This window comes from Stegostoma tigrinum, chromosome 9, assembly GCF_030684315.1.
Source record: "Stegostoma tigrinum isolate sSteTig4 chromosome 9, sSteTig4.hap1, whole genome shotgun sequence".
Classification (NCBI taxonomy): domain Eukaryota; kingdom Metazoa; phylum Chordata; class Chondrichthyes; order Orectolobiformes; family Stegostomatidae; genus Stegostoma; species Stegostoma tigrinum.
In genome coordinates this window covers 63,141,743-63,163,300 of record NC_081362.1, presented here as the reverse complement: position 1 = coordinate 63,163,300, position 21,558 = coordinate 63,141,743, and the positions used below count along the sequence as shown (strand labels likewise).

The 21,558-nt window shown below is 40.5% G+C and overlaps 1 protein-coding gene and 1 long non-coding RNA gene across 7 annotated transcripts in view; one reads left to right on the top strand and one right to left on the bottom strand.

The window, feature by feature from the left end:
• LOC125454920 (uncharacterized) overlaps positions 1-6,899 on the bottom strand; it is a 40,320-nt gene extending 33,421 nt beyond the window's left edge. Inside the window, exon 1 of the long non-coding RNA XR_007248117.2 lies at positions 4,590-6,899. This is a non-coding gene — a long non-coding RNA (uncharacterized LOC125454920). The remainder of the gene's footprint in view (positions 1-4,589) is intronic.
• Positions 4,584-21,276, top strand: sertad4 (SERTA domain containing 4). Of its 6 annotated transcripts, none has more exons than XM_048536234.2 (5): positions 4,584-4,829; positions 6,536-6,633; positions 7,027-7,186; positions 15,225-15,340; positions 16,274-21,276. In XM_048536234.2, exons 3-5 carry the CDS (start codon positions 7,042-7,044, stop codon positions 17,063-17,065), a joined length of 1,053 nt encoding a protein of 350 aa, XP_048392191.1. In that variant the 5' UTR covers positions 4,584-4,829; positions 6,536-6,633; positions 7,027-7,041; the 3' UTR covers positions 17,066-21,276. The 6 variants fall into 6 exon arrangements, with proteins under 6 accessions (XP_048392191.1, XP_048392189.1, XP_048392192.1 ...); XM_048536232.2 differs by having other exon boundaries at positions 6,404-6,633; XM_048536235.2 differs by lacking the exon at positions 4,584-4,829 and adding an exon at positions 4,840-4,982.
• The last annotated feature ends 282 nt before the right edge of the window (positions 21,277-21,558 follow it).

Below are 21,558 nucleotides of genomic sequence, written 5' to 3'. Positions count from 1 at the left end.
TCTCCACCAATTAATTTCAAGAAGTGACAGAATCCCAAGTGTGATACCTATTTTTCACCCTCAATGAAGGCAGCACCACATCACACAGATGAAAAGCAGATGGTAATTTAGTTGACAAAAGTCAAAAAAGCAAAATGAAAACTAAAATTAATGGAAAAAATTTCTGCAAAGTTTAAAATATCTGATTTTGAGTGTAGAAGCATTTCTATATTTCCCTGTGTACTTAAAATTCACAATGCCCAGTACAGAAGTAGGTAATCACTGATAAATGCACATAAATGTTCTCTGCTGTAAGAACAGAAAATAGAACTTTTGTTGCCACTACTTCATTACTACCTGACTGAACAACATATACTTTTTATGGAAGCAGTTAAAATATCAGGTTTAGACACATACCCTGTCCTACCTAGCTCTGATATTCTTAATTCACAACTGATATCCTGACATTAGATATTTAAGACCATTCATTGTCTCATTTTCCACCTCACCCAACCAACTAGAGTAATAGGAAAATCTATGTTTAGGTGTGTCTGTTGGCTCATGGTTCGCAGGATGCAGAGAAAGTTAGGTGGTTGTAAATCGGTACATGTAGCAAGCTTGTATCATACTCATGATTTAAAAATCAGAGCTTTGGAGCTGCAAAATTCACATTTCTAACTCTATTTAAATTGCCCCCCACACTACACATTTGTGTAAGAAACTGACCTGAAAGACCTAAATTTGGTATCTGATGGAGAAACAGGTTTGGCCTGCTTTGCAGCATCTCTTAGAGCAGGTTTGATGTTAGTCCATTTCAAAATTTGAATGCTTGTAAAAAATTCAATGGTCTAATGTGCCCAGTGCTAGTGGAGTAACATTCTTTGATGTAATTAACCAAATTTCAGTGGTGTCAGTTACAGTGTTCATGTGAAAAGATATTTCTATATTTGTTCCCTCTGTGATTTGACTGCTCTCCTGCACACCGACTTTTTATAAACATTCTTTATCAGCTGTTGCAAGTTGCTAAAGGCACATTCATAAATATTGTGCAAAGCCTTTTGCTCCTATTTGAAGTTTCATCTGAAGGTGATCTAATTAGTTACCAATATCTGGATTCCAAATATATTTATCTAATTGCTTAGGAAAAAGATAGCAAATGTCACCAATGTTAGATTAGTTGATTAAATGAATATTTAACATATTCCTAAATTGATTGTATTTTTAATATGCTGCCTAATGTTACATTTTCTAAATTTGAAAATGTTTAGCAATAACCATGTAAAATAGCTTTTAATCTAACAGATTAAGATATGTTCTGTTGAGCCTTGAACTCTTTTGAGCCTGCCCCCAATAAATTTATTCATGTAGGTCATGCAAAAAAAATTCTCGAAACTTTGGAGAGGATCTTGGTATGCATGAGTAAGCATTCTCACAAACTGCTCTCACTTTGTTAACATTTTAACCAGGCATTGTTAACTGACTACTTAGAAGCTGAAACTACAGTTACCACTCTCAGACTAGTTCATGTAATGTAAATGAACTGCAATTATGCTAAAAATTCAGTTATTTTATTACAAAAATTAAAATGAATTATAGGAATGTTGGAATTTTTCTACTTTGTTCAATAATCTCTCTGATTTTTTTGTAGTTTTGCAACTCTTAATAGCTTAAAGTTATTGTGACAAGGCTTCCAAGTAAAACATTTCGGCAGCTAATGAACAGCCTATTAAAATGAGCATACAGGTTGCAATGTGTCCCTAATGCTTCCAATGGAGGTAGTATGGCAACTTTGGAGAGCTCAGGTCTATGAGAGACTAGCATCATTTAAAGATAGCCTGCACTACTTAAAACCTGCACTGAGGTATCTTCTGGTTGAAGAAGATGCAGGATATCTTCATAGTAACAGTAAATAGACTGAACTCTGGTGCAAGAGGGAAGATGGTGTGTATCAAGGTACTTTGATGCTGCATTGGACACATTAGTGGCAGAGGAGAGAGGTGATCTATCTGTAGGATGCCATGGGATCCTCCAGCTAAAATGTATGAACACAATGGGATCAGATACGTATGGGTGGCCAACTTCAGGAGTCAAGGCCTGTAATCCAGGATTTGGGGCCCTCAAGAGGTTCAGTGATCTCATTCAAATGACAAAGACACTGGTAATGTTGTCAAATGTCGTACCCCTTTAACTACATCACTGTATAATGCACTGCACTCATCTCTTATCTATTAATACTCTCTATATCAATCCCAACATATAGGTAACAGTTGTAACTTCACCTCAACCTCACACACTGCTGTAAGCCTCTCATCCATTTCTCACAAACTGGCACTTTGCCAGCTATTCAAACTTAATAAGTAGGGCCGCACAGTGGCTCAGTGGTTAGCACTGCTGCCTCACAGCGCCAGGGACCCAGGTTTCGATTCCAGCCATTCTAGGTGATTGTATGAAGTTTGCAAATTCTTCCAGTGTCTGCGAGGGTTTCCTTTGGGTGCTCCAGTTTCCTCCCACAGTCCAAAAATGTGCACGCTAGGTGGATTGGCCATGCTAAGTTGCCCAAAGAGCCCAAGGATGTTTAGGTTAAACATTGGAAATGCAGGGGTAGGGGAATGTGTCTGAGTGGAATGCTCTTCAGAGGGACTTTGTGGACTTGTTGGGCTGAAGGGCCTGTTTCCACACTGTAGGGATTCTAAAAAAAATTCATAATCCCTTTCAGTTGGAGGACAAGTTTCTGCACAACCAGAGATAGCAGGAGTCAACTTGTGGGGGAGAGCCACAGGTTACATATTTTCACTGAAGTGGAAGAAATAGTGGTCACCATTTTTGAAGCAACCATTGTTCAGGCAGTGATCATCAATAGGTTGAGACCATACAGGAGAAGTCTGTTTCTCTCTAATCCATCTTCTCACATCCTGCTTTCCCCTCTCCCATGACCTCTCCTGAGTTGCAAGCTGCAATTAGGCTGGAATGCATCTTCAGCCTTTTCCCCTCTTCCTTCAGTTTAGTCCTACACTTGTGTCTTGCTTCTTTCCGACAACCAAGAGCTGCCATATGGTCAGGCGCTGACGGAAGAGCAAAACATGAAGACAGTGACAAATAAGAAACACCAATATTCCATTTTACTTGCAACTTCATGGATACATCTTCTCCAGTTGGGCAGGCCTCATTACTGACACAAAGTTCCCAAAACAAGCTCTCTAGTCTGAGCTCTGAGACCACAAGCCATAAACACTTCAAGGATGTTTGTAAAGCTTCTCTGAATAATGAAGGATCCCCACTGACTTGTGGGAATCTCTTGCCCAAGACTGCCCAGACTGGAGAAGGAACATCCATGTGGACCTCAATCATTTCACGCCTCTCTCACAGACCCAACTGGAGGTCAAGCACAAACAACCCAATCATCCCACCAAACTGCCCACCTCTTCAAAAGCCACCTGCCCCAGCTGAGGCAGGTTGCCAAAATACAGCATCAAATTGTTTAGGCATGTCAGAACACACAGTACTGGAGTGGAAGAAAATTATTTTCCATCTTAGGGGGGATCTAACTGAAACTGACAGAATACTGAATGGTCTGGACAGAGTGGATGTTGGGAAGATGTTTTCATTTGTAGGAGAGACTAGGACCAGAAGGCACAGCTTAAGAGTAAAGGGAAGACCTTTAGGATGGAGATAAGGAGAAATTTCTTCAGCTAGAGAGTGGTTAATCTATAGAATTCACTGCCACAGAAGGCTGTGGAGGCCAGGTCATGGAGTACATTTAAGACTGAGATAGATAGGTTCTTGATTCTGGATGTGAGTTTGCTCGCTGAGCTGGAAGGTTCGTTTTCAGACGTTTTGTCACCATTCTAGGTAACATCATCAGTGAGCCTCCGACGAAGGCTTCATCGGAGGCTCACTGATGACGTTACCTAGAATGGTGACAAAATGTCTGAAAACGAACCTTCCAGCTCAGCGAGCAAACTCACATCCAGAACTGCAACCTGAGCTACAAATCTTCTCAAAACTCACTAGGTTCTTGATTATCAACGGGATCAAGGGTTACAGGGAGAAAGCAGGCGAATGGAATTGAGGCACTTAACAGCCATGATTGAATGACGGACAAGACTTGATGGGCCAATTGGCCTAGTTTCTGCTCCTATGTCTTATGGTCTTATCTCGTGGGGCTGCCCAAGAAGACAGAAGGCTAGTGGGGAGTAAGACCATTGACTTGTACAAAGTTGAGAGGTGTTGAGCTCCCAGGTTACAGTGCTGACATCAATAGTGCTGTGTGCCAGCTAGAAGCTGACGTTCTTCTCCCACCAACATGAAGTCCAGCACTATCTGCCCCAGCGGCGTTCTCAGCCACGTGTGCTGTTAGGGGGTGCATCCAGTGGCATTGCCCCTTCCTCAAAACTCACACCAACGATCGCAATTATGTACCAGCTTTCCTGCAAGACTTCTTAAAACAGAAACCGTTGTGTGAATTGGGGGTATTCTGGGTGAAGTTCGGTTCCAAATCTGACATTTATAAAGAACAAAATACTGTAAATACTCTGCAAGGCGGATTGTATTTATCGACAGCGAAAGCGGGGAATGTTTCAAGGTCGGGTGACCCTTCCGTCAAAACTTACCTTTTCAGAGAGAAGGGGGTGGAGAAACACCTCCTGAAGGCGCTTCAGAGACAAACTGGCCGCCCTCATCCGACTGCTTGTCGGAGCATGTGGGAGAGAGAGAAAAACAAAACATGAGAGGGCGAGGTGCGGTGTGTCAGGTTTGCTAATTGAACAGGACGTTTTTGGATGCGAAGCAGCGAGAACCTGAAGAAAAGCGGGCGACCGTCAATGTTTCGTAATAACCCCCGGGGCCGCCAGGTCCGTGAGTAGAAGCGGGCGGGCGGGCGTGCATTAAACATGAGCAGCCTCCTGGCTTCATTTCCAGATGTGAGCCAGCGGATTGTTTGCACTCGGGATCCTGTGTGATCCAGCCGGCTGGAACAACACTTCCCCCACCCCCAAAGCAACAAGGTGTTTAACCCGGTGCTGACACAAAAACCTCTGCGCTGCCGCCTTTCGCCCCTGCAGGGAAAGGGGATTGCTTTTTGGTTAGGGTTAGGGTTTTGCTTTTTGGCGGGCTCCTTGCACTTGGGTTCAGCCTCACGGGGACCTCCTGAACAGGTCTGTTGTTGGCCGCATTTGGCCATGTCTGGATGCAAACCGTGCGGTCGTAACCGAGTGCGATTTTTTTTGATGCGAGACATAGAGGATCGGGCAGGGCTGAGAGAAATGAGAAAGTTAAAGCCGAGAGGCTCGAAGTGGGGGGGGGGGGGGTTTACACCCACCCAGAGGCTGTGACCGGAGTGAGATCCCTGTCTAATTTATCCATTTCGAGAGGTGGTGGTGGAGGGGGGAATACATTGGAAATCGGATGCTTTACAAAACAGAAAGGAAGTTTTAAAAAAATGTTGCCACGTTTGGCCGCGTGGTCACAGACGGGTATGAAAAAATGCTCTCTAAAAGGAATCCGAGAGTTTGCTTTCTTGGACCCCGTTCCAGTGGTTTTGACAATGAAAGGTTTTGGTGCATGGCTCGGCTTCTTTGGGGGAGCCAATCCTCGGAGCCGCCCCGCCCCATTCCTCGCACAAATACTGGGAGCATTCATTCGTCGGCGTCTCAGCAGTTTTCCTTCTATGGGGAGGTCGATACTATAGGTGGGATTCCTGGAGATATGACTGTACACACTCAGAAATGTTGCAGTTAGCTTCCCCGCGTCCCAGGCCACTATTACCAGCCGAACTGCTGACACATTTAGGTATGTCTTTGGGATTTTTAATAATACCTTCACATTCGAAGTAGCCTTGGACACAGAGGGACAGAGGAATCTGGTTGATGTTGAAATACTAAACGCCGGTTTTGCTCCCGTCGGCTTTTGCGAAGGTGACTCTCCTTTTTGTCGATTTGCAGTAGAACGGCAGGACAGAAAATAAAGTTTGTTCACAATTCGTTGACCATTTTTGATCATTCACCAGCCACGCGAAGGAGCGCCTCGGTGTGAGCTCGAGAAATATACACCAGCTTTTCCTTTAAGATCCAATTTAAAAGTTGTTATCCCCCCCCCCCAACCTCTCTATTTCGCGTCAAGCTAAAGTCAGTAAAATGGATTTACCTTTGTGACTGTGGTTTGCAATTCCAAACGCATCCTGCACAAATATTCTGCGCCAGAACGAACCGGGTTCCAAAGTAATATTTGGCACCAGTCATCCTTGCGGAATGCAGGATATAATGTTCTCTATATAAAGTCTGTGTGGAAGTGGCAGCGGAATATAAGAAAAATCCGGTATCACGGGGGGAGGGGGAAATAAAGCGGATTATTTACCATTTTATCGAATATATCTTTGAAAAAAGGGACACGGTGATTCGGTGTGTTTTGTTTGTCTTCGATTTTTAAGGGCAGTTCTTTCTCCTCAAATACCAATGCGTGTTTCATCTGCATGCTTTTGACGTTGTGCTTGGCTCCTCGGGGACTCGGCGCGCACACACACACAACGAATTCTGAGCCAATTCTCCTGTCCCATTCTCAGTGTTGTGACTCCAGAAGCCTGGGGTTTGCTGTCGCCCCACGTCCATCGATTTCTCACAAGTTTTATGAAGTGCAGCCGAAGTCGACTCTGTATGACAGGTAAGGCGTGAAACACGCTTTTCTTTTTTTTTAACGTGTTTTTGAGGGGGTGCGAGGTCCAGAAAAAGGTGACGAATTGTGAATTCCACGATCGGCTGGATGCAAAAGAAAATCCTGGAATGCAATTGTGATATTTCCAAAGGATCTGAACCACGCCGTCGGATGGTTTCTGTTTAAAGTTAGTGGGTGGGTGGAGGTTCTGAAGAGGCTACAGGGAATCGACGGCCGAGGTCTCATTGAATCGGAGCTTTAAATGAATTTGGGATTCTCGGAAGGGAGAAGGGAGCTAAAATGACCTGAGATGTTGCAGCAAATGAAATGCAGAGATCTCTGTATATCCCGCCCCCCCCCCCCCCCATGAATCAAACCGATTGTGGTTGTTTGTTTCTGCAGTACCTCGATTGAGAAATGACCTTGGTGATTTCGATGAGCAGATTATGCGATCTTCCTGTTGAAGAACCCTCAGATATCCCGGAATACGTGCCCAGCTGGGAAGAATCTTTCAGCAAAACCACAGTGATCTCAGACCAGACTAAATACGGAGAGCCCACAGGTCGGTCAGTAGCAGCTACCAGACAGCTGACTAGGTTTTTTTTTCGGTCTAAGATTGTGTTTATGTGGGTGCGGGTTTATTTACCTTCCTAGGTGTGGATTTGCGCCAGTCAGCCACAGTTTATAACAAGGATGAGTGAGAGGGCCGAAATGGACATAAAATGTGATTTTCACAAGAGAAAACAGAGTTTGCTTTCTCTGGCATCTTACGATTGCCTATTTACATTGGTGACTTATACATTTGAAAGGCTTTCAGTTTTGATGTATTAATCTTCACAGAACTATATGCGTATATTTTAAAAAATGCAGCTGGACAGTTATCCAATTTCTGTTATATTTCTATTATATGTGTATGCCATCGTATATACTTAGAGCACACAACCCTACAAGAATCTGTTGCAAATTATTTCTGAATAAAATGGCAGATATAGTGCCTCAGTCATTAATATTTCATTTTAAACAGCACCATGCACCAAAAACAAAATGGGCATGGGAAGTTTGTACTGACTTTGCTGATCAATCTCAATACAAAGATATATGATGTATAAAAGATGAAATTCATGATAAATGTGTAAAAAAGAATCCTCAGCGGGAATTTCTGGTTGTTAACATAGTGATGGTATTCAGATCACTAGTTTCACCTTAGGTTTATTGGAAATTTTTGGTGGCTTAAAGCATTTGCACCAGTGCCAACTGAAAAAAAAGGGCAATAGTGTTGTTATGGTTAGCTGCTTTTTTCCTGACCTAGTGGAATTCACTGGAGGGAGAAATCCTATTGAAGTACTGTTGTACTCAGTTAGTTCAATCGAATAGTTAACTGGTCAGATTGCTAACTAAACAACCGTCACAGCACATTGCTGTTGGAAAATATCACTGGCACGCAGTATTCAACACATCCACATGGAACAGATGCAAAGTTACAGGAAGCAAGGGTTATTTGGATCAGTACTGTTCCCACATTCCAGCTGTCTGGTTACAGATGTGGCTGCATTCAGTGCTTCACCAGTACTTATTTTGGCACAGCAGAATCTGCAAGAACAAGGAGAGGCTACTAATGGTACCAAGTAGCAATTGTTGTCAACTGTTAAGGTCTACCACTGTTATATAACACGTAACCTATATCAAACTGTGGTTCCCAAAACCGTAATAATAGGCTGCAAAGTTTTAGGTCCAGAGGTACATTGTGGAAAAACATATAAGATCACCATGGCACTTGAGGCCAACAAATTCAGTTGTGCTCTTAGTTTTTAGGAACTTCGCTCAAACAACTTCCAGATAGTACTGGAAAACTTGCAAAGTTGGCCCGTTGGCAACCTAAAATGCATCCAGCGTCATGTTTGCTTTATTCAATAAATCAGTAAGTTTGCTTCTGTGGTCCAGTGGCAAACATGACAGTGTGAAAGGGCAACACTGTTCTGCCAAGCCTTTGGCTTTTTTAGTGTGTAGAGGATCAGTGATTGCTGCCTTTTTCCATTTAAGCTCCTGCACGCTATACTGTGCATTGTATAATATCCCTAGTGGGACTATTTTTGCATTTCAGTGAAAAAAATCTTACTGTATAAATAACACAGTATCATTCAGGAAAATGCTTGAGACGCTCAGGATCCTTTTGTTTCAGCACTACCATTGTCCTACCCATATTTGAGACCAGATGAAGGTTGGCATCAACAAATTAAGAGTACATCATACACCTATGGCTTACAACACACATGCACCTACCCACATTTGGAAGCAGAGCACAAATAGAAACATAGAAGATAGAAGCAGAGGGAGACCATTCAGCCCTTTGAGTCTGCTCTGTCATTCTTCAAGATCATTACTGATTATCCAACTCAATGGCCTGATCCTGCTTTCATCCCATAACCTTTGATCCCATTTTCCCCAAGTGCTATATCTAGCCACTTCTTGAATGTATTCAATGTTTTGTCAACAGTTGCTTCCTGTGGTAATGAATTCCAAAGGCTCAACACTCTTTGGGTGAAGAATAGATTACTACAATGCAACTTGAAAGATGTGCCTCAGCAAGTGGTACTCCATGGTCAGGTCTATATAACATCACCAATTCTATACATTGGTAAGATGGCGTGGTGGTTCAGTGGTTAGCACTGCTGCCTCACAGCATCAGGGACCTGGGTCTGATTCCACCATTAGGCAGCTGTCTATGTGGAGTTTACACATTCTCCCTGTGTCTGTGCAGGTTTCTGCTTGGTGCTCTCGGTTTCCTCCCACAGCCCAAAGATGTGCAGGTGGATTGCCCAAGCTAAATTATCCCATAGTTCTCAGGGATGTGTAGATTAGGTGGGTTATAAGGTGATGGGCCTGGGTGGGATGCTTCGAGGGTTGATGTGACTGTGTTGGGCTGAAGGGCCTGTTTCCACATTGTAGAGATTCTATGAACTGTTCTATGAAATGTCTCCTCATCTCTGTCCTAAATGGTCTACCCCAGATCCTCATACTGTGACCCCTGGTTCTGGATACACCCACCATAGGGAATGTCTACACTGCATCTACCCTGTCCTGTCCTGTTAGAACTTTATAAGTCTCTGTGAGATCCCCATTCTTCCGCTGAACTCCAGCAAAAACAATCCCAACCTAGTCAATCTCTCCTGTGTCAGATCTGCCATCCCCAGAGTCAGCCTGGTAAACCTTCACTGCACTCCCTCGAGAGTAAAAGCATCCTTCCTCAGAAAAGGAGACCAAAACTGCATGTAATATTCTAGGTGTGGCCTCACCAAGGCCCTGTATAACTGCAAAAACACATCCCTGCTCCTGTACTCGAAAACTTTTGCAATGAAGGCCAACATACCGTTTGCCTGCTTTACTGCCTGCTGCACCTGCATGCTCATGCATAATTATCAAAAATGGCTGCTGTACCTTGAAACAAAGCTTCATGCTTTATAATGAGGCCTTGGTTCACACATTGAAAACCAAGATGGCAAAACCATTACACATAAAGTGTGAAAACACCTATGTGAATTTTGTAGCATTATTAGCAATGTAGACAGAAAAAACTGACTGACTCACAACTATTTCACAGCTACAATGTCTTTTTAAAGAGGTTAACAATATCCATGAAAAATAGACCTTTTCAAAACATGGTTCTTCAAATTTTATTTACTTACGTCATGTGCCATAAGAAATTATGTACATTTTCAGCACAATGTTCACATTAACTGCAAGTCATTGATTTTCTCAGTTGCATATAAGATGATTGTTGACAGGCTGACTGAACAAGGTGCTGCTTCTTGGTGCATGCAGTTTCTTTTATCTGTGTGACACCTAGTCTATCTTCTCTCATATTGAATCTTTGCTGGAAGAGGACATTTATTGGCACAGAGATAGTAAGAACTGCCGATGCTGGAGCATCTGAGATAACACACTGTGAAGCTGGATGAACACAGCAGGCCAAGCAGCATCAGAACAGCAGGAACGTTTGAGGTTTCGGGTCGAGACCCTTCTTCAGAAAATTTATTGGCAGTTTGTTAGATTTCAGTGCTTTCTCCTTGGCCTTGACTTCCCTGAATTATAAACTTTGAATGCTGTGCATGTGAGTCACTTACATTGGGACTGTGTTGACTCATTTGTGTTCCAAGCTTCAAGTGCAGTGGAAAATGCTTTAGTGAACTGCTGTGCCTCTAACTGCTAACTTCCTTCATTTTTCCCTGACAGAAGGCAAGCTGTTGGGAAATCTAACTTTTAATTACAACTTACAGCTGATTTGTGAAATTTAGTGATACCCTCTTCTTGACTGATTACTTTCTGGGAGACATTAAAGTAAACTAAAACGTGATAATATTGTGGGTAAAGCAGAAGGAGCAAATTTTCATCCAAACATTTAGTAACCTGCAGTTCACTCATGAATAGAACTAACAACTTCCAGGCTAAAATAACTTATTTCTTGTAATTAGGCCAAGGTATTTATTATTGTGCATTTCAGGTGTTCTCAAATGTCTGAAAATGAATGAAAAATATAATTCATAATACCATGTTCCGGGAGCCAATGGAAATCCACTTAAATTTACAGTTAGAGTTTTGTGACAGTGTAATAGATTGACATTTGAAATTTCTACAGAGTGCTCCAGACTGAGATTGTCAAAATCCCTGGAGAAGAGGTATATATGGCTTAAAACACCTACTCTTGCATGTTGAGGTTCTGTTCATCTCCTACCATTGTTATGATGGGGAAATTGGGAAAGTTCAGGACTTGAAAGCCTAACCAATGCAGGTCAGTTTTATGCACTGTTTCATTCCTATGAAAATCCATTATAAATTTCAAAATTCATAATTGCTAAGCCATAGCAAACTAAAATTAGTGGGATATTGCTAAAAATACAGGTATATATTTTGCATTAAATGAAAATTCTAAGCTTGTAACATGTGTTCTCGCAGCTGATTGTGTTTCCTGATTGGGGTGGAGGATTTTTATTGTTATACCTGATTGTGGACATTACATACCCATGTTTCATTTCACTCCCTGCGTATACTTATCGCCAGCCCTCCAACAAGAAATATAGTGTATACAGAGTACACTGTGAAATATATGATGGTCAGGATGGAATTAAAGATTTGCATGATATACTTGATTGCATGCTATAGTGTCAGCTACACACTAGTGAGAAAATGTGAACAGTGACAAATAGAATTTAATCCTGAAAAGTGTGAATTGATGCACTTTTGGAGGACTAATCAAGGCAAGGAGTACATGTTGAATGGTAGGACCCTATGAAGTACAAAGGATAAAAGAGCCCTTGGTGTACATATGCACAGATCCATGTGGACAAATGACAATAAGATTGGGTGGTTAAGAAAGCAGATGGGATAGTTGCCTTTCTTAGACAAGGCATTGAATATAAGAGCAAGGAGGTGATGATGGAGCTGTATATAAAATATTATAGTTTGGACTGGAGCAATTCAGCTGTGCAGAAAAGCTAGAAAGGCTGGAGTTGTTTCCCTTGGAGCAGAGAAGGCTGAAGGGGGATTTGATTGCACTGTTATAAGGAGCATAGATAGGGTGACTTTTCCCCTTCATCAAGGGATCAGCAACCAGTGTTCACAGAAGGTGTGCGTGGTGTTGCATATCTAGAACTCACTGCCTAAAAGATTGGTAGAGGAGCTGGCACGACATTTAAGAAGTATTTAGATTAGCACTTGAAATGCCATAGCACAGAAGACGACAGGCCAAGTGCTGGAAAAGAATAATTTATGTGTGATGTCAAGTGCAGACACAATGGGCTGAAGGGCCCCTTTCTGTTCTGTAAAAACTCTATGACTCTGAGATCACATCAGTTTGCAATATATCGTGACGAATAACATTCTGAATGATATCACAGATCCATTATTCCATCAGATTCTCCATCATTTAGCAACTTCAAATTTCATTGACACCAAACGGATAAGATAATTCACTGCAGACAAACTCACTAACCTGCATACTCTCAGTGAAGCTAAGGAAGCAGATTCTCTATCCAGAATTTTTAAAAATTATGATGAAATGAGCAATCATAAATACTGTTTGCAATAATAAAACTTTAAGGAATGCAAATATTTATGAAAATATTCTATAGACTAATTTTTCAGGTTTATCCAGTTTTGATGTAATACTTCACCTGAATGTTAACTTATTTTACCCATCAGCTTTATCTGAGGTGCTGTACATTTCCAGAATTTTTGCTTTCGTGACTAGCATAAGATGCTTCATCTTTTCTCCCATAGTTTGCAAAATGTGCTGAATGCCTCAGTTGGAATTTTATAGTTTAATAAGAGGTATCCTATTGTTTTTTGTGACCTTTACTGGTTTGGTCAGCAGTAATACTGTTAATAACTCAAAGGAATAAAATAAAATTAAAATTTCCATGCATACAAGGCACAATGCATTCCATTGTTTAAGTGCAGAAATTGATTTACCATGGAGTGAAAATATAGCTTAGCAGAGATATAAAATATTCAAATTTTTGCTAAGTAGTACAGTTTAGTACATTGGGACATATTGAGGAGCAAATAGATATGGAACAGTGAGAAATCAAATATAAACTGCAGAGTTATGCATTTAACAGGACGCAATAATTAGCCATGTGTTCTTGAGATAGTAAGCTGAACTGCCAAGTAGCATTCTAGTGCTGTCTGTTATTTTGACATCAGAACAAGTCTCAGCAATTGCTGCCTCGTTTCAAGAATGTTTCAGTGTCCAGAGTAGATTTAGCTGTGGACAATGGGGATGTCATGAGTTTACCTGAAGCATGACTAGTTTATATGGTAAAGGTCCAATACAAGTCAACAACTTCAGAAAAGAAACAAGAAACCAGAAGAAAAATAGGGTACAGAATTGTCCGTAATGACGAACAAAAGTTGTGCATTGAAGTAAAACGTATAGTGATCTGGATATGCCATTCCCCATTTTTGTATTTAGAATATCCAATTCCCCAATGCAAATAAACACGGCCTGAAATTTAAAGATTTTGCTCCAAGATTAGAACCTTTACTGGGAGTGCTCACATCAGAGAAAAATAAACATCAAGTACAAAACATGAAGCTCTCAATTTTTTAGGCAATTCTTTTCATAGCTGTAAACCTGGGACCACTATGAATCATGTTATTTGTCTGTGAAGCTTAATTTTCTGATCTGTGATCTTGCCAGGCAAAATTCTGTGCCAAGGAGACTTTTATGTTATTAGGGTACAGGTTATTAAAATTAATATTGTTCAAACACACCAGAGAGAAAAGAACCAATCATTAACTGTTCAGTCCTTGCACATATTCCATCATTCAGTTTATGTGTAAAGAAGAATTTCCTGCTATCTGTCCTACATTTGCATTTTACTAGTTTGAATCTGTGTCCGTTTGTTATCCTTTTGCATTTTATACAATATGTTTATTTCTCTTTCATTTGTGTGAGATGTTAATCTAAGGAGCCATCACCCTTTCAGATGATTGTAGTAGACCCTCTGGCATTATGTGAAGAAGAGCAGGGATGTTCTAGTTGTGTCCTGGCTGACACATATACCCTAAGCAATACCTAGAACAAATGATCTTGGTTTTCATTTTACTGCTGTTTGTGGGAGCTTGCTGTGTGGAAATTGAGAGTCGGATTCCTATCCCAATCATAACAATGACGACAGTTCAGAAGTGTTTAATTGGTTATGCGTGTGTTTTGGAATGTCCTGAAGTTATGAGAAAAGCTATATAACTTCATGTTTTTACTCTGCATCTTTAACCTAAATGAAATACATCCTAACATACAGAAAGACAGGAGTAAAATATCAACAAATAATATTTCTATGCCTCACTTAACAATTTCAGTGGGCTAAAGGAAATTGTGCCTCCTTTAAATCCTTTGCTTGGATAAGAATGACCAGAAAATTCTGTCACTAATGCATTGTTTAATACTAATGATGAAAATAAGGATCTCTGGTTAAGTCTGTGTCACTATTAGTAAGCATCTCATCATATGATGCATTGTTGATTTTTTTAAAAATCAGCGTTAAACAGTATTGGATTCACCCCATAGGCATTAGTAAATAGTCTTAATTGCTCTCACTAACAATAGACATAATTATCAAAGAACTTTGTAATTAAGTGCCAGTCTTTTGTTCTGTCTCAGTCCAGGAAACAAAAGTAATTCAGCAGAAGAAGGTAATCCACATATCGTTTGGAATAATGTTAAAACAAAATATTAAAATTAAAAAGACTGCTATTATTAGCAAGTGGAATGCCTAATAATTACATCTGTACTGAAATGTCACTCTGCTATTTAGCTTTTAAAATACCAGAAATAATTAGGTTTGTTTTTAGCTCTGTGAACGTATCGTTACTGAAAGTTTGCATATAATCTTTCTCCCTAACTGATATACTATTAGAACATGCAAGTGAAAGAATATCCTATAGATATCTGAATTTAATCAGCTATCTTGGAATGAATCCAAGGAAATATGGGATTAACAGTATTAATTCCAAGTCGTTTTGCATGGGAAGAAATTGAAATTTTTAGTAAATGAGGAAGTTTTCAAACATATGTAATTGCTCTATTTGATTTGTTTCTATAGAATCACCTTGCAAAGGAATCTCAAATTTTCTAACAACGTCCAAGATAGCATACTTCAAACGGAAATATGTGGAAGATGAAGATCTTCATCCACCTGCTCACACCTGCTGCCAAAGAGTAGGTTACACAAATTTGTTTGAATTGCCTTTTAATTTAACTTCTGACTTGGTATTAGGTTAGATCTACCTTCAATTTTCCATTATTTCCTTCCAACTGTGCCCATTGAGATTAGAGTCAGGGCACATATTGCAGCTGTGCTGAAAAATCACACTGTTACCTGCATTTGCAATAGCCAGAATGCTTGTGTTTGTTTTCATTATGTAGATATCAAAATGAAATTTCGTATGTGCTTTCGTTCCTCCAATTAATATGCCAATATAAGTGAAAAAATTATGGACATCGAAACATTTTAACATTCTTGGAATTATCACAAAGAAACAGGAGATATTTGAGTCCATATTTAATCAATTTAATTTAGTAATTGTCTTCACCACTCCCCTTAGCTCTCTATTTCTTTGGGGAGCCAATGATGTGAGAACAGACCATTTGTGAAAGATCGAGACAAAGAAGAGTTTATATGCGTAATTTCTATTATGCTTCTTTCTAATGTTCTAAAACATGATCAAGGGAAGCATTTATTTGGGGCCTCTCAAATGGAAGCAGTATTTGAGGTGGGAACACTGGCTGCCAAGAAAACATTGTTTTTTTTATGGGGTGGTGGTGATTTCGGGCCTAACAGCCTATCTTATGCTGAAAGCCTATTCTCAGAAACAAAAGCAAATGTAACTTTTAATTATATTTTACAATCTTCCTATCCACCCACTGTTGCGCAAAAATGTTGTATTGTAATTTGTTTAGATATCCTTAATTGATTGTTGCTGAACTCATGTCTGATCCCAATTATAATTGAATTATCTGACAGCACTGACTTAAACTCGTCTAATAAAATTAAACATTAGAAATTAGAGTAAACCCAGCTGATTCGGTGTTGCTGTATTAGAAAGAATACTTGTGTGCAATATTTGTTGCCTAATTTCTTTCTTCGTTTAGGCACGGAACTTTGCTGTTCCTGAGGATCGCACCCACATACTTCGTTTATCACTGGAAAAGTTAAGGTTTATTGAAGATCCGGAAGTATTTCTGCGACGTTCCGTGCTGATCAACAATTTGCTGAAACGGATTCGAGGTGAAATGCAGAATGACTGGTATTTATCTGCCTGCTCATTTGGGGAAACACCAACTCATGATTGGTTCGGATCACAGGAATCAACCTATAGGAAGCGACTGCGGATTGCCAAAGAATATGACAGCAGCCTGCATAATTGCTGCTTTTACCAAGACTGTGGTAACCAATATTCAGTGATACCTTTCTCTGTTTATAATGGAGATGGGGCTCCCTCTTCCTTGCCTAGCTGTTCTCGTCAGAGTATGGACTGTTCTGAAGCTTATGGAGCCCATAATGCACATCCCAGGGTTGAGGTGGCAATCAGTGCAGCATCTGATGTATATGAGAACATTGGAAAGTTGTATGATAATGAAAGCAATGCGGAAGATGAACAGCAAAAGGAAAGTAGCACAATGAAACATACTTCCAGCGATAGGGCCATTCCCCTTGTGTGCAGTGATAAGGTGATTGATTGTAATGCAACTGGCTTCAAAAACGATGGTATGGTTCCAGCCGAATCTCCGTTAGAGACTGACGTATTAAAGCAACATGTAGGTGATCACAAACTTCGCTATCTAAAGGAAGCAAAATTGGAATCATCATGTTTTATGATGGCAGGACCCAACAATTTAACAAGTATAGCAAAAAGTACATGCCGGGTCACTGACACATACTAGCATAAATGCCCATTACAGAAGCTGCAGTTCAATCTTTATCATCATGCTGAAGCACTTTATGCTATCATTGAGACAAGATTCTGAAGAGAAAAGTAATCACAGAAGAAAATAAACTTACATGGTTTATTGTTTATGACATCGCGTTGAGATTTTATGTGATAGGCTGTTGTCTATACTAAAATTAAGAACATGTGATTTAAGGTGCCTTAAATTTGTTATGACAGTGTTAAAAAGTTTGCAGAACAATACAAGTCATCTATTGGGGTAAGCTGTATGAAGTTTTATACTATTTTCTTATATTTTAGCTTGCCACAGAATGTAAGATCCAAACCATTCAAAACAAACATTTTTGACTTTCTTTTAAAATTCACATTTCAATAGATGATGTGTATAATTTAAATCTGTTCTGTGGATAATATTCTTCTGTAGTCCAACAATGGAGTGATCGTTCCCAGTAGCAAACTGCTCGAGTATTTCCATAGCAACAGATAGACTTGCAGAGAATGAATTTTGTTTTGTAAAGTCTGTGAATTGTTGGCTGACTTTGTTTTAACTACATTTCTTTGTGAACTCAGAAATTAACATTTTTTTAAAGCTAGTTTCCTGCTATTTGCTGAAAATCCCAATCCATTTTAATGACATTGTCATCAACGACGACAGTAGCATGATGTCTTGATTGTAGACACCTTCAGTTGTAACTGGATAATAAAACTTTGGGAGCAGTACCTAGTTCATAGGATGAATGGAAAATGCTCTCCTTAAAACACTTGCATTCAGAATGATCGTGTTGTTCACCTTAAGGCATTAGCTTTTTTAATGTGACAGTGGGCAGCATCTGTTTCCAATGCAAATTGTACATGCTTTTTCTAACAATCAAACAAAATATATGGGGTCCTTTTCCACGTGGTATGATAAATTGGTACATATTAGTGTTTTACAGTAAAATGTGATTTACATGTAAAATATTTATTAAACAGTAGAACGTCTTACACAGGCTGAGTAGTTTGAAACAAATTTTTCTTGGAAAAAAATGGAATACTAAATCGGTAGATAATAAGAAAGGATGGAAAATTATTTAAGACAATCAATCAGGTTTGCTCTTGGCCGAGTTTTTGGGTTAAGAAAGGGCACAATTGTTTCTTGGTAACAAATACACATGAACAAAAGACGAGGTACTTGCATTTATTCCTGACCTAAACAAATTTTTTATAAATCCAAAAAGAACATTCTGGGTGAAAACAATTCAGCAGAACCTCTGACGCTGGGTGGAATCTTATAGGGGTCTGAACAATGTGGGCTATGCTGAAATTTGTGACAGAATTGCATAAGACATCTAGCAATGCCTATCTCAATGTTAGCAGCAACTTGCCGTATCTAATGTGAAATTGTTGAGCAGCGAGGCAAGTTTCTTACCAGGCAGCAGTGAGTTGCCTATTAAAGGTGTTTAAAGCTTGTTAAATGCCTCAACTCGCTTCATTAACATTCATACTGATACTTTACTAAGCACCTGAACCTTGACAGTTCTCAACATAAAAGTCAGACCAGGTACCTGGTGACTTCAGCTTGTTGCTGGCTGCAAGGAGCCTCCAAGTTGCATTGTTCCAATTTGCATCTCTGAGTTCTATCCGTGGGCACTAGCCATACACATTGCATGTACAACATTTGCCAGCCCCTTCCACTTGCAGAATGTTTATGAAGTACATCCCTCAATTGCATTGAATGGCTACTGCAAAGACACTTTACATGCAGGGACATAAACCCAGCTCACTGACTGAACCAGGCAGCAATTGGAGCACTGCTCACTTGCTCTGTTAGCACTCATTCACTTAGAACATACTCAGTTACAGTAGCCATGCCATTCCTGTTTGGCTTGTTTGCACAGACACACAGAAAGTCTGCTTGTCAGAAGGAAATTATCAAGGAAAACACCTTTCTGTAAGATACATTGAGATGCAAATCTTATAGCTGCAGTGTGTGCCAGCCATCAGAAATGGGAAATGTGTATTGTCCGTCAGGGACCTGCAAACACAGGGGTCTGATCAGTTATGTTTTGGGTCTGCTCATCAAATATGGTCTGGGGTGAATACCATCCTGCGTTTTGAACGGTTAGTAAGGGGAACCTGTAGAGGCAATGGAGGTGGATCACCATCAAAGGGGATGGGTAAATCAAGGCTCAGGTTGGGAGAAAAGTAACAGTAGGCACAAGGATTGTGCTGGGATTGGAGAACTTTATTGATGTGGCCCCCACAGGTAGTGTGTAGAACAGAGTGTTATTAAGGTGTAATATCGGGGTTGGGGAGACATGGAGGATTAATTAGAGGTGAAGTTCAATCTGGTGGGTCTCCACAATGGATTGGGGTGATGGGATGTCTGAACCATCAGGATAGAGTGAGATAAAAGGGGACATGGAGGTTCTGGGGGATACCTACAGATCAAATGGAGCCTGGTGCTGACGGTGTCTACAATGAACCGTGTTCCCTGCCATCACTTGCTGTTCTTTAGTGAAATGTAACTGGAAAGTGGCTGAGACAATGCTCGGTGGACAAAAGTTCAGGATCTATATCTGTAAAACTCCATGACATTGAAGAGGCAAATACATGAAGCATGTGTTTTCAAACTCCAGCTGCATTTCATTTGCAGTCATTCTTTACCCATTTTCAATGCAGATTGAATATGCTGGATAAAGGTATATGCACCATGCCTTTGGTGTTTGCAGATCTCACATTACCATCTCAGTGATGCAGAGGTTAGTGGTGTGAGTTGAAATGAAGTGAATGCTGGTTGAAAGCGCCCCATCAGTTGTAAAGCTTCCCAGGATGCTGTGGGAGGAGAGGAACATTTCTGTATGACCTGTTATGTCAGCGTAACAATACGTTTTTGAATTTAGTGAGAGGCTCCATGGTTGATGTGGATCTAGGATGAGAATGGAGTCAGAGCACAGCACACACACCTTTGTGGATGTGAAATGGTGGGCAATCAGCTGGCATCACAGTTTAGAGCTTCTGAAGATTTAGTTCCAGGGTTTGAACTAATCTGAGAGAGCCCTCCACTGTGGTCTAGATACATGTATTTCATGATCCTAGAGTGTCGTGCAGTGTGCAGGTGGAGCAGGCAACAAGGTACGTGCTAAGTACTGAGGAACCAGGGAAACAGGAGCTGTATTCAAAAGAGAAAGGCAAAGACACTGGGGAGGAGGAAGCTTACCTTGTACATGACAAGGCTCAGCTATATTGGGTGTGACAAACCAGAGGATCTGATTGACCGTAGGTTCTAGTAGATGTGAGATGGGTGCAGAAGACCATCATGGACTGTTAAATACGGTTGATCATCATGCCATCATATAGTTAGCAGCGTGGAGGACGATTGCAGCCTTTAGTCCGTTTCTTTGTGTTTGCTTTTGTTGGCTGGAAGTAAAAGCTCATGCTTGTGGTTTCTGACTGCTTGCCTGGATGTGATGTTCCCCTACTAGATGAATACAGGCTGTAGGTGTCCTTTGGGCATTGGGAACAGAGTGGCTGTGACTTTGAGAGTGTGTCTAAACAGAATGCAGCTAAGGATAGGAACACAGTGGTGTGGTGATTTAACACACATGAGGGTGAAAGAATTAGTTTTACATGCAAGAGTGTGTCAGCCATGCTGCCTATGTACTGTGAACAACCTGGCTTTGTGCTGCTATGCCATTACATAGCTGGTGAGGGGCAGATTGTCAAAGCTTGACTGGGTACACAGCTTTTCAAAGATGGGGTGGGTGCAAGGAATGTTGTGGCTGATAGATGCTGGGTGGCAAGTTGCACTGAGAATGGTGTGTGATAAGATAGGGCTAGCATCAGACAAAAGCGATATCATATGGCCCTAGGAGGGAGTTAATAGGATAAGTTTGGTAAGATATAGTGAGCAATTTTGCTAGGCCTGATGGTGAGAAAGCTTCCAAATACTTCAACACAAGTCTTGCTTAGCCAAAAATCGCACGATACAACCTCTTGAGTAGACCCTAATAGGGTCTGCCAGATACGATGTGGATTTAATTTCAATCACTTTGTCCAGAGTTTAATGAAGAAAGCAAATTTTAGTGCAGATTGACTCTCCTATGAATTTCATACATGCTGTGTCTGAGACATTGAGCTCTACAGTACCGAGAAAGGCCCTTTAATTGTGTGCCAGTTACATGAGAAATTATGTGCAGCTCAAAGTGCTACTCTACTATTGTGATGAACAAATAAAAATTTCAAAAAAATCACTGACATGAAGTGTCCACTATATTCTCTCCTAGCTTAGAAAGGTGAAATACTTAACAACATCAAAGCAGCCTGGATAGGCTAAAATCATTATTCAGATTTCTTCACAAATAAAATATACAGAAACTGTACAACATGTCAAAATTTTTCAACGTGAAATTTACAGCATGAAGACTTAGTGGACAGGAGCTACCTTCCCAGATAGGTTTGAGGAAGGGTAAGATCTGAAATGTTGACTGCTCCCTTCCATGAGATGCT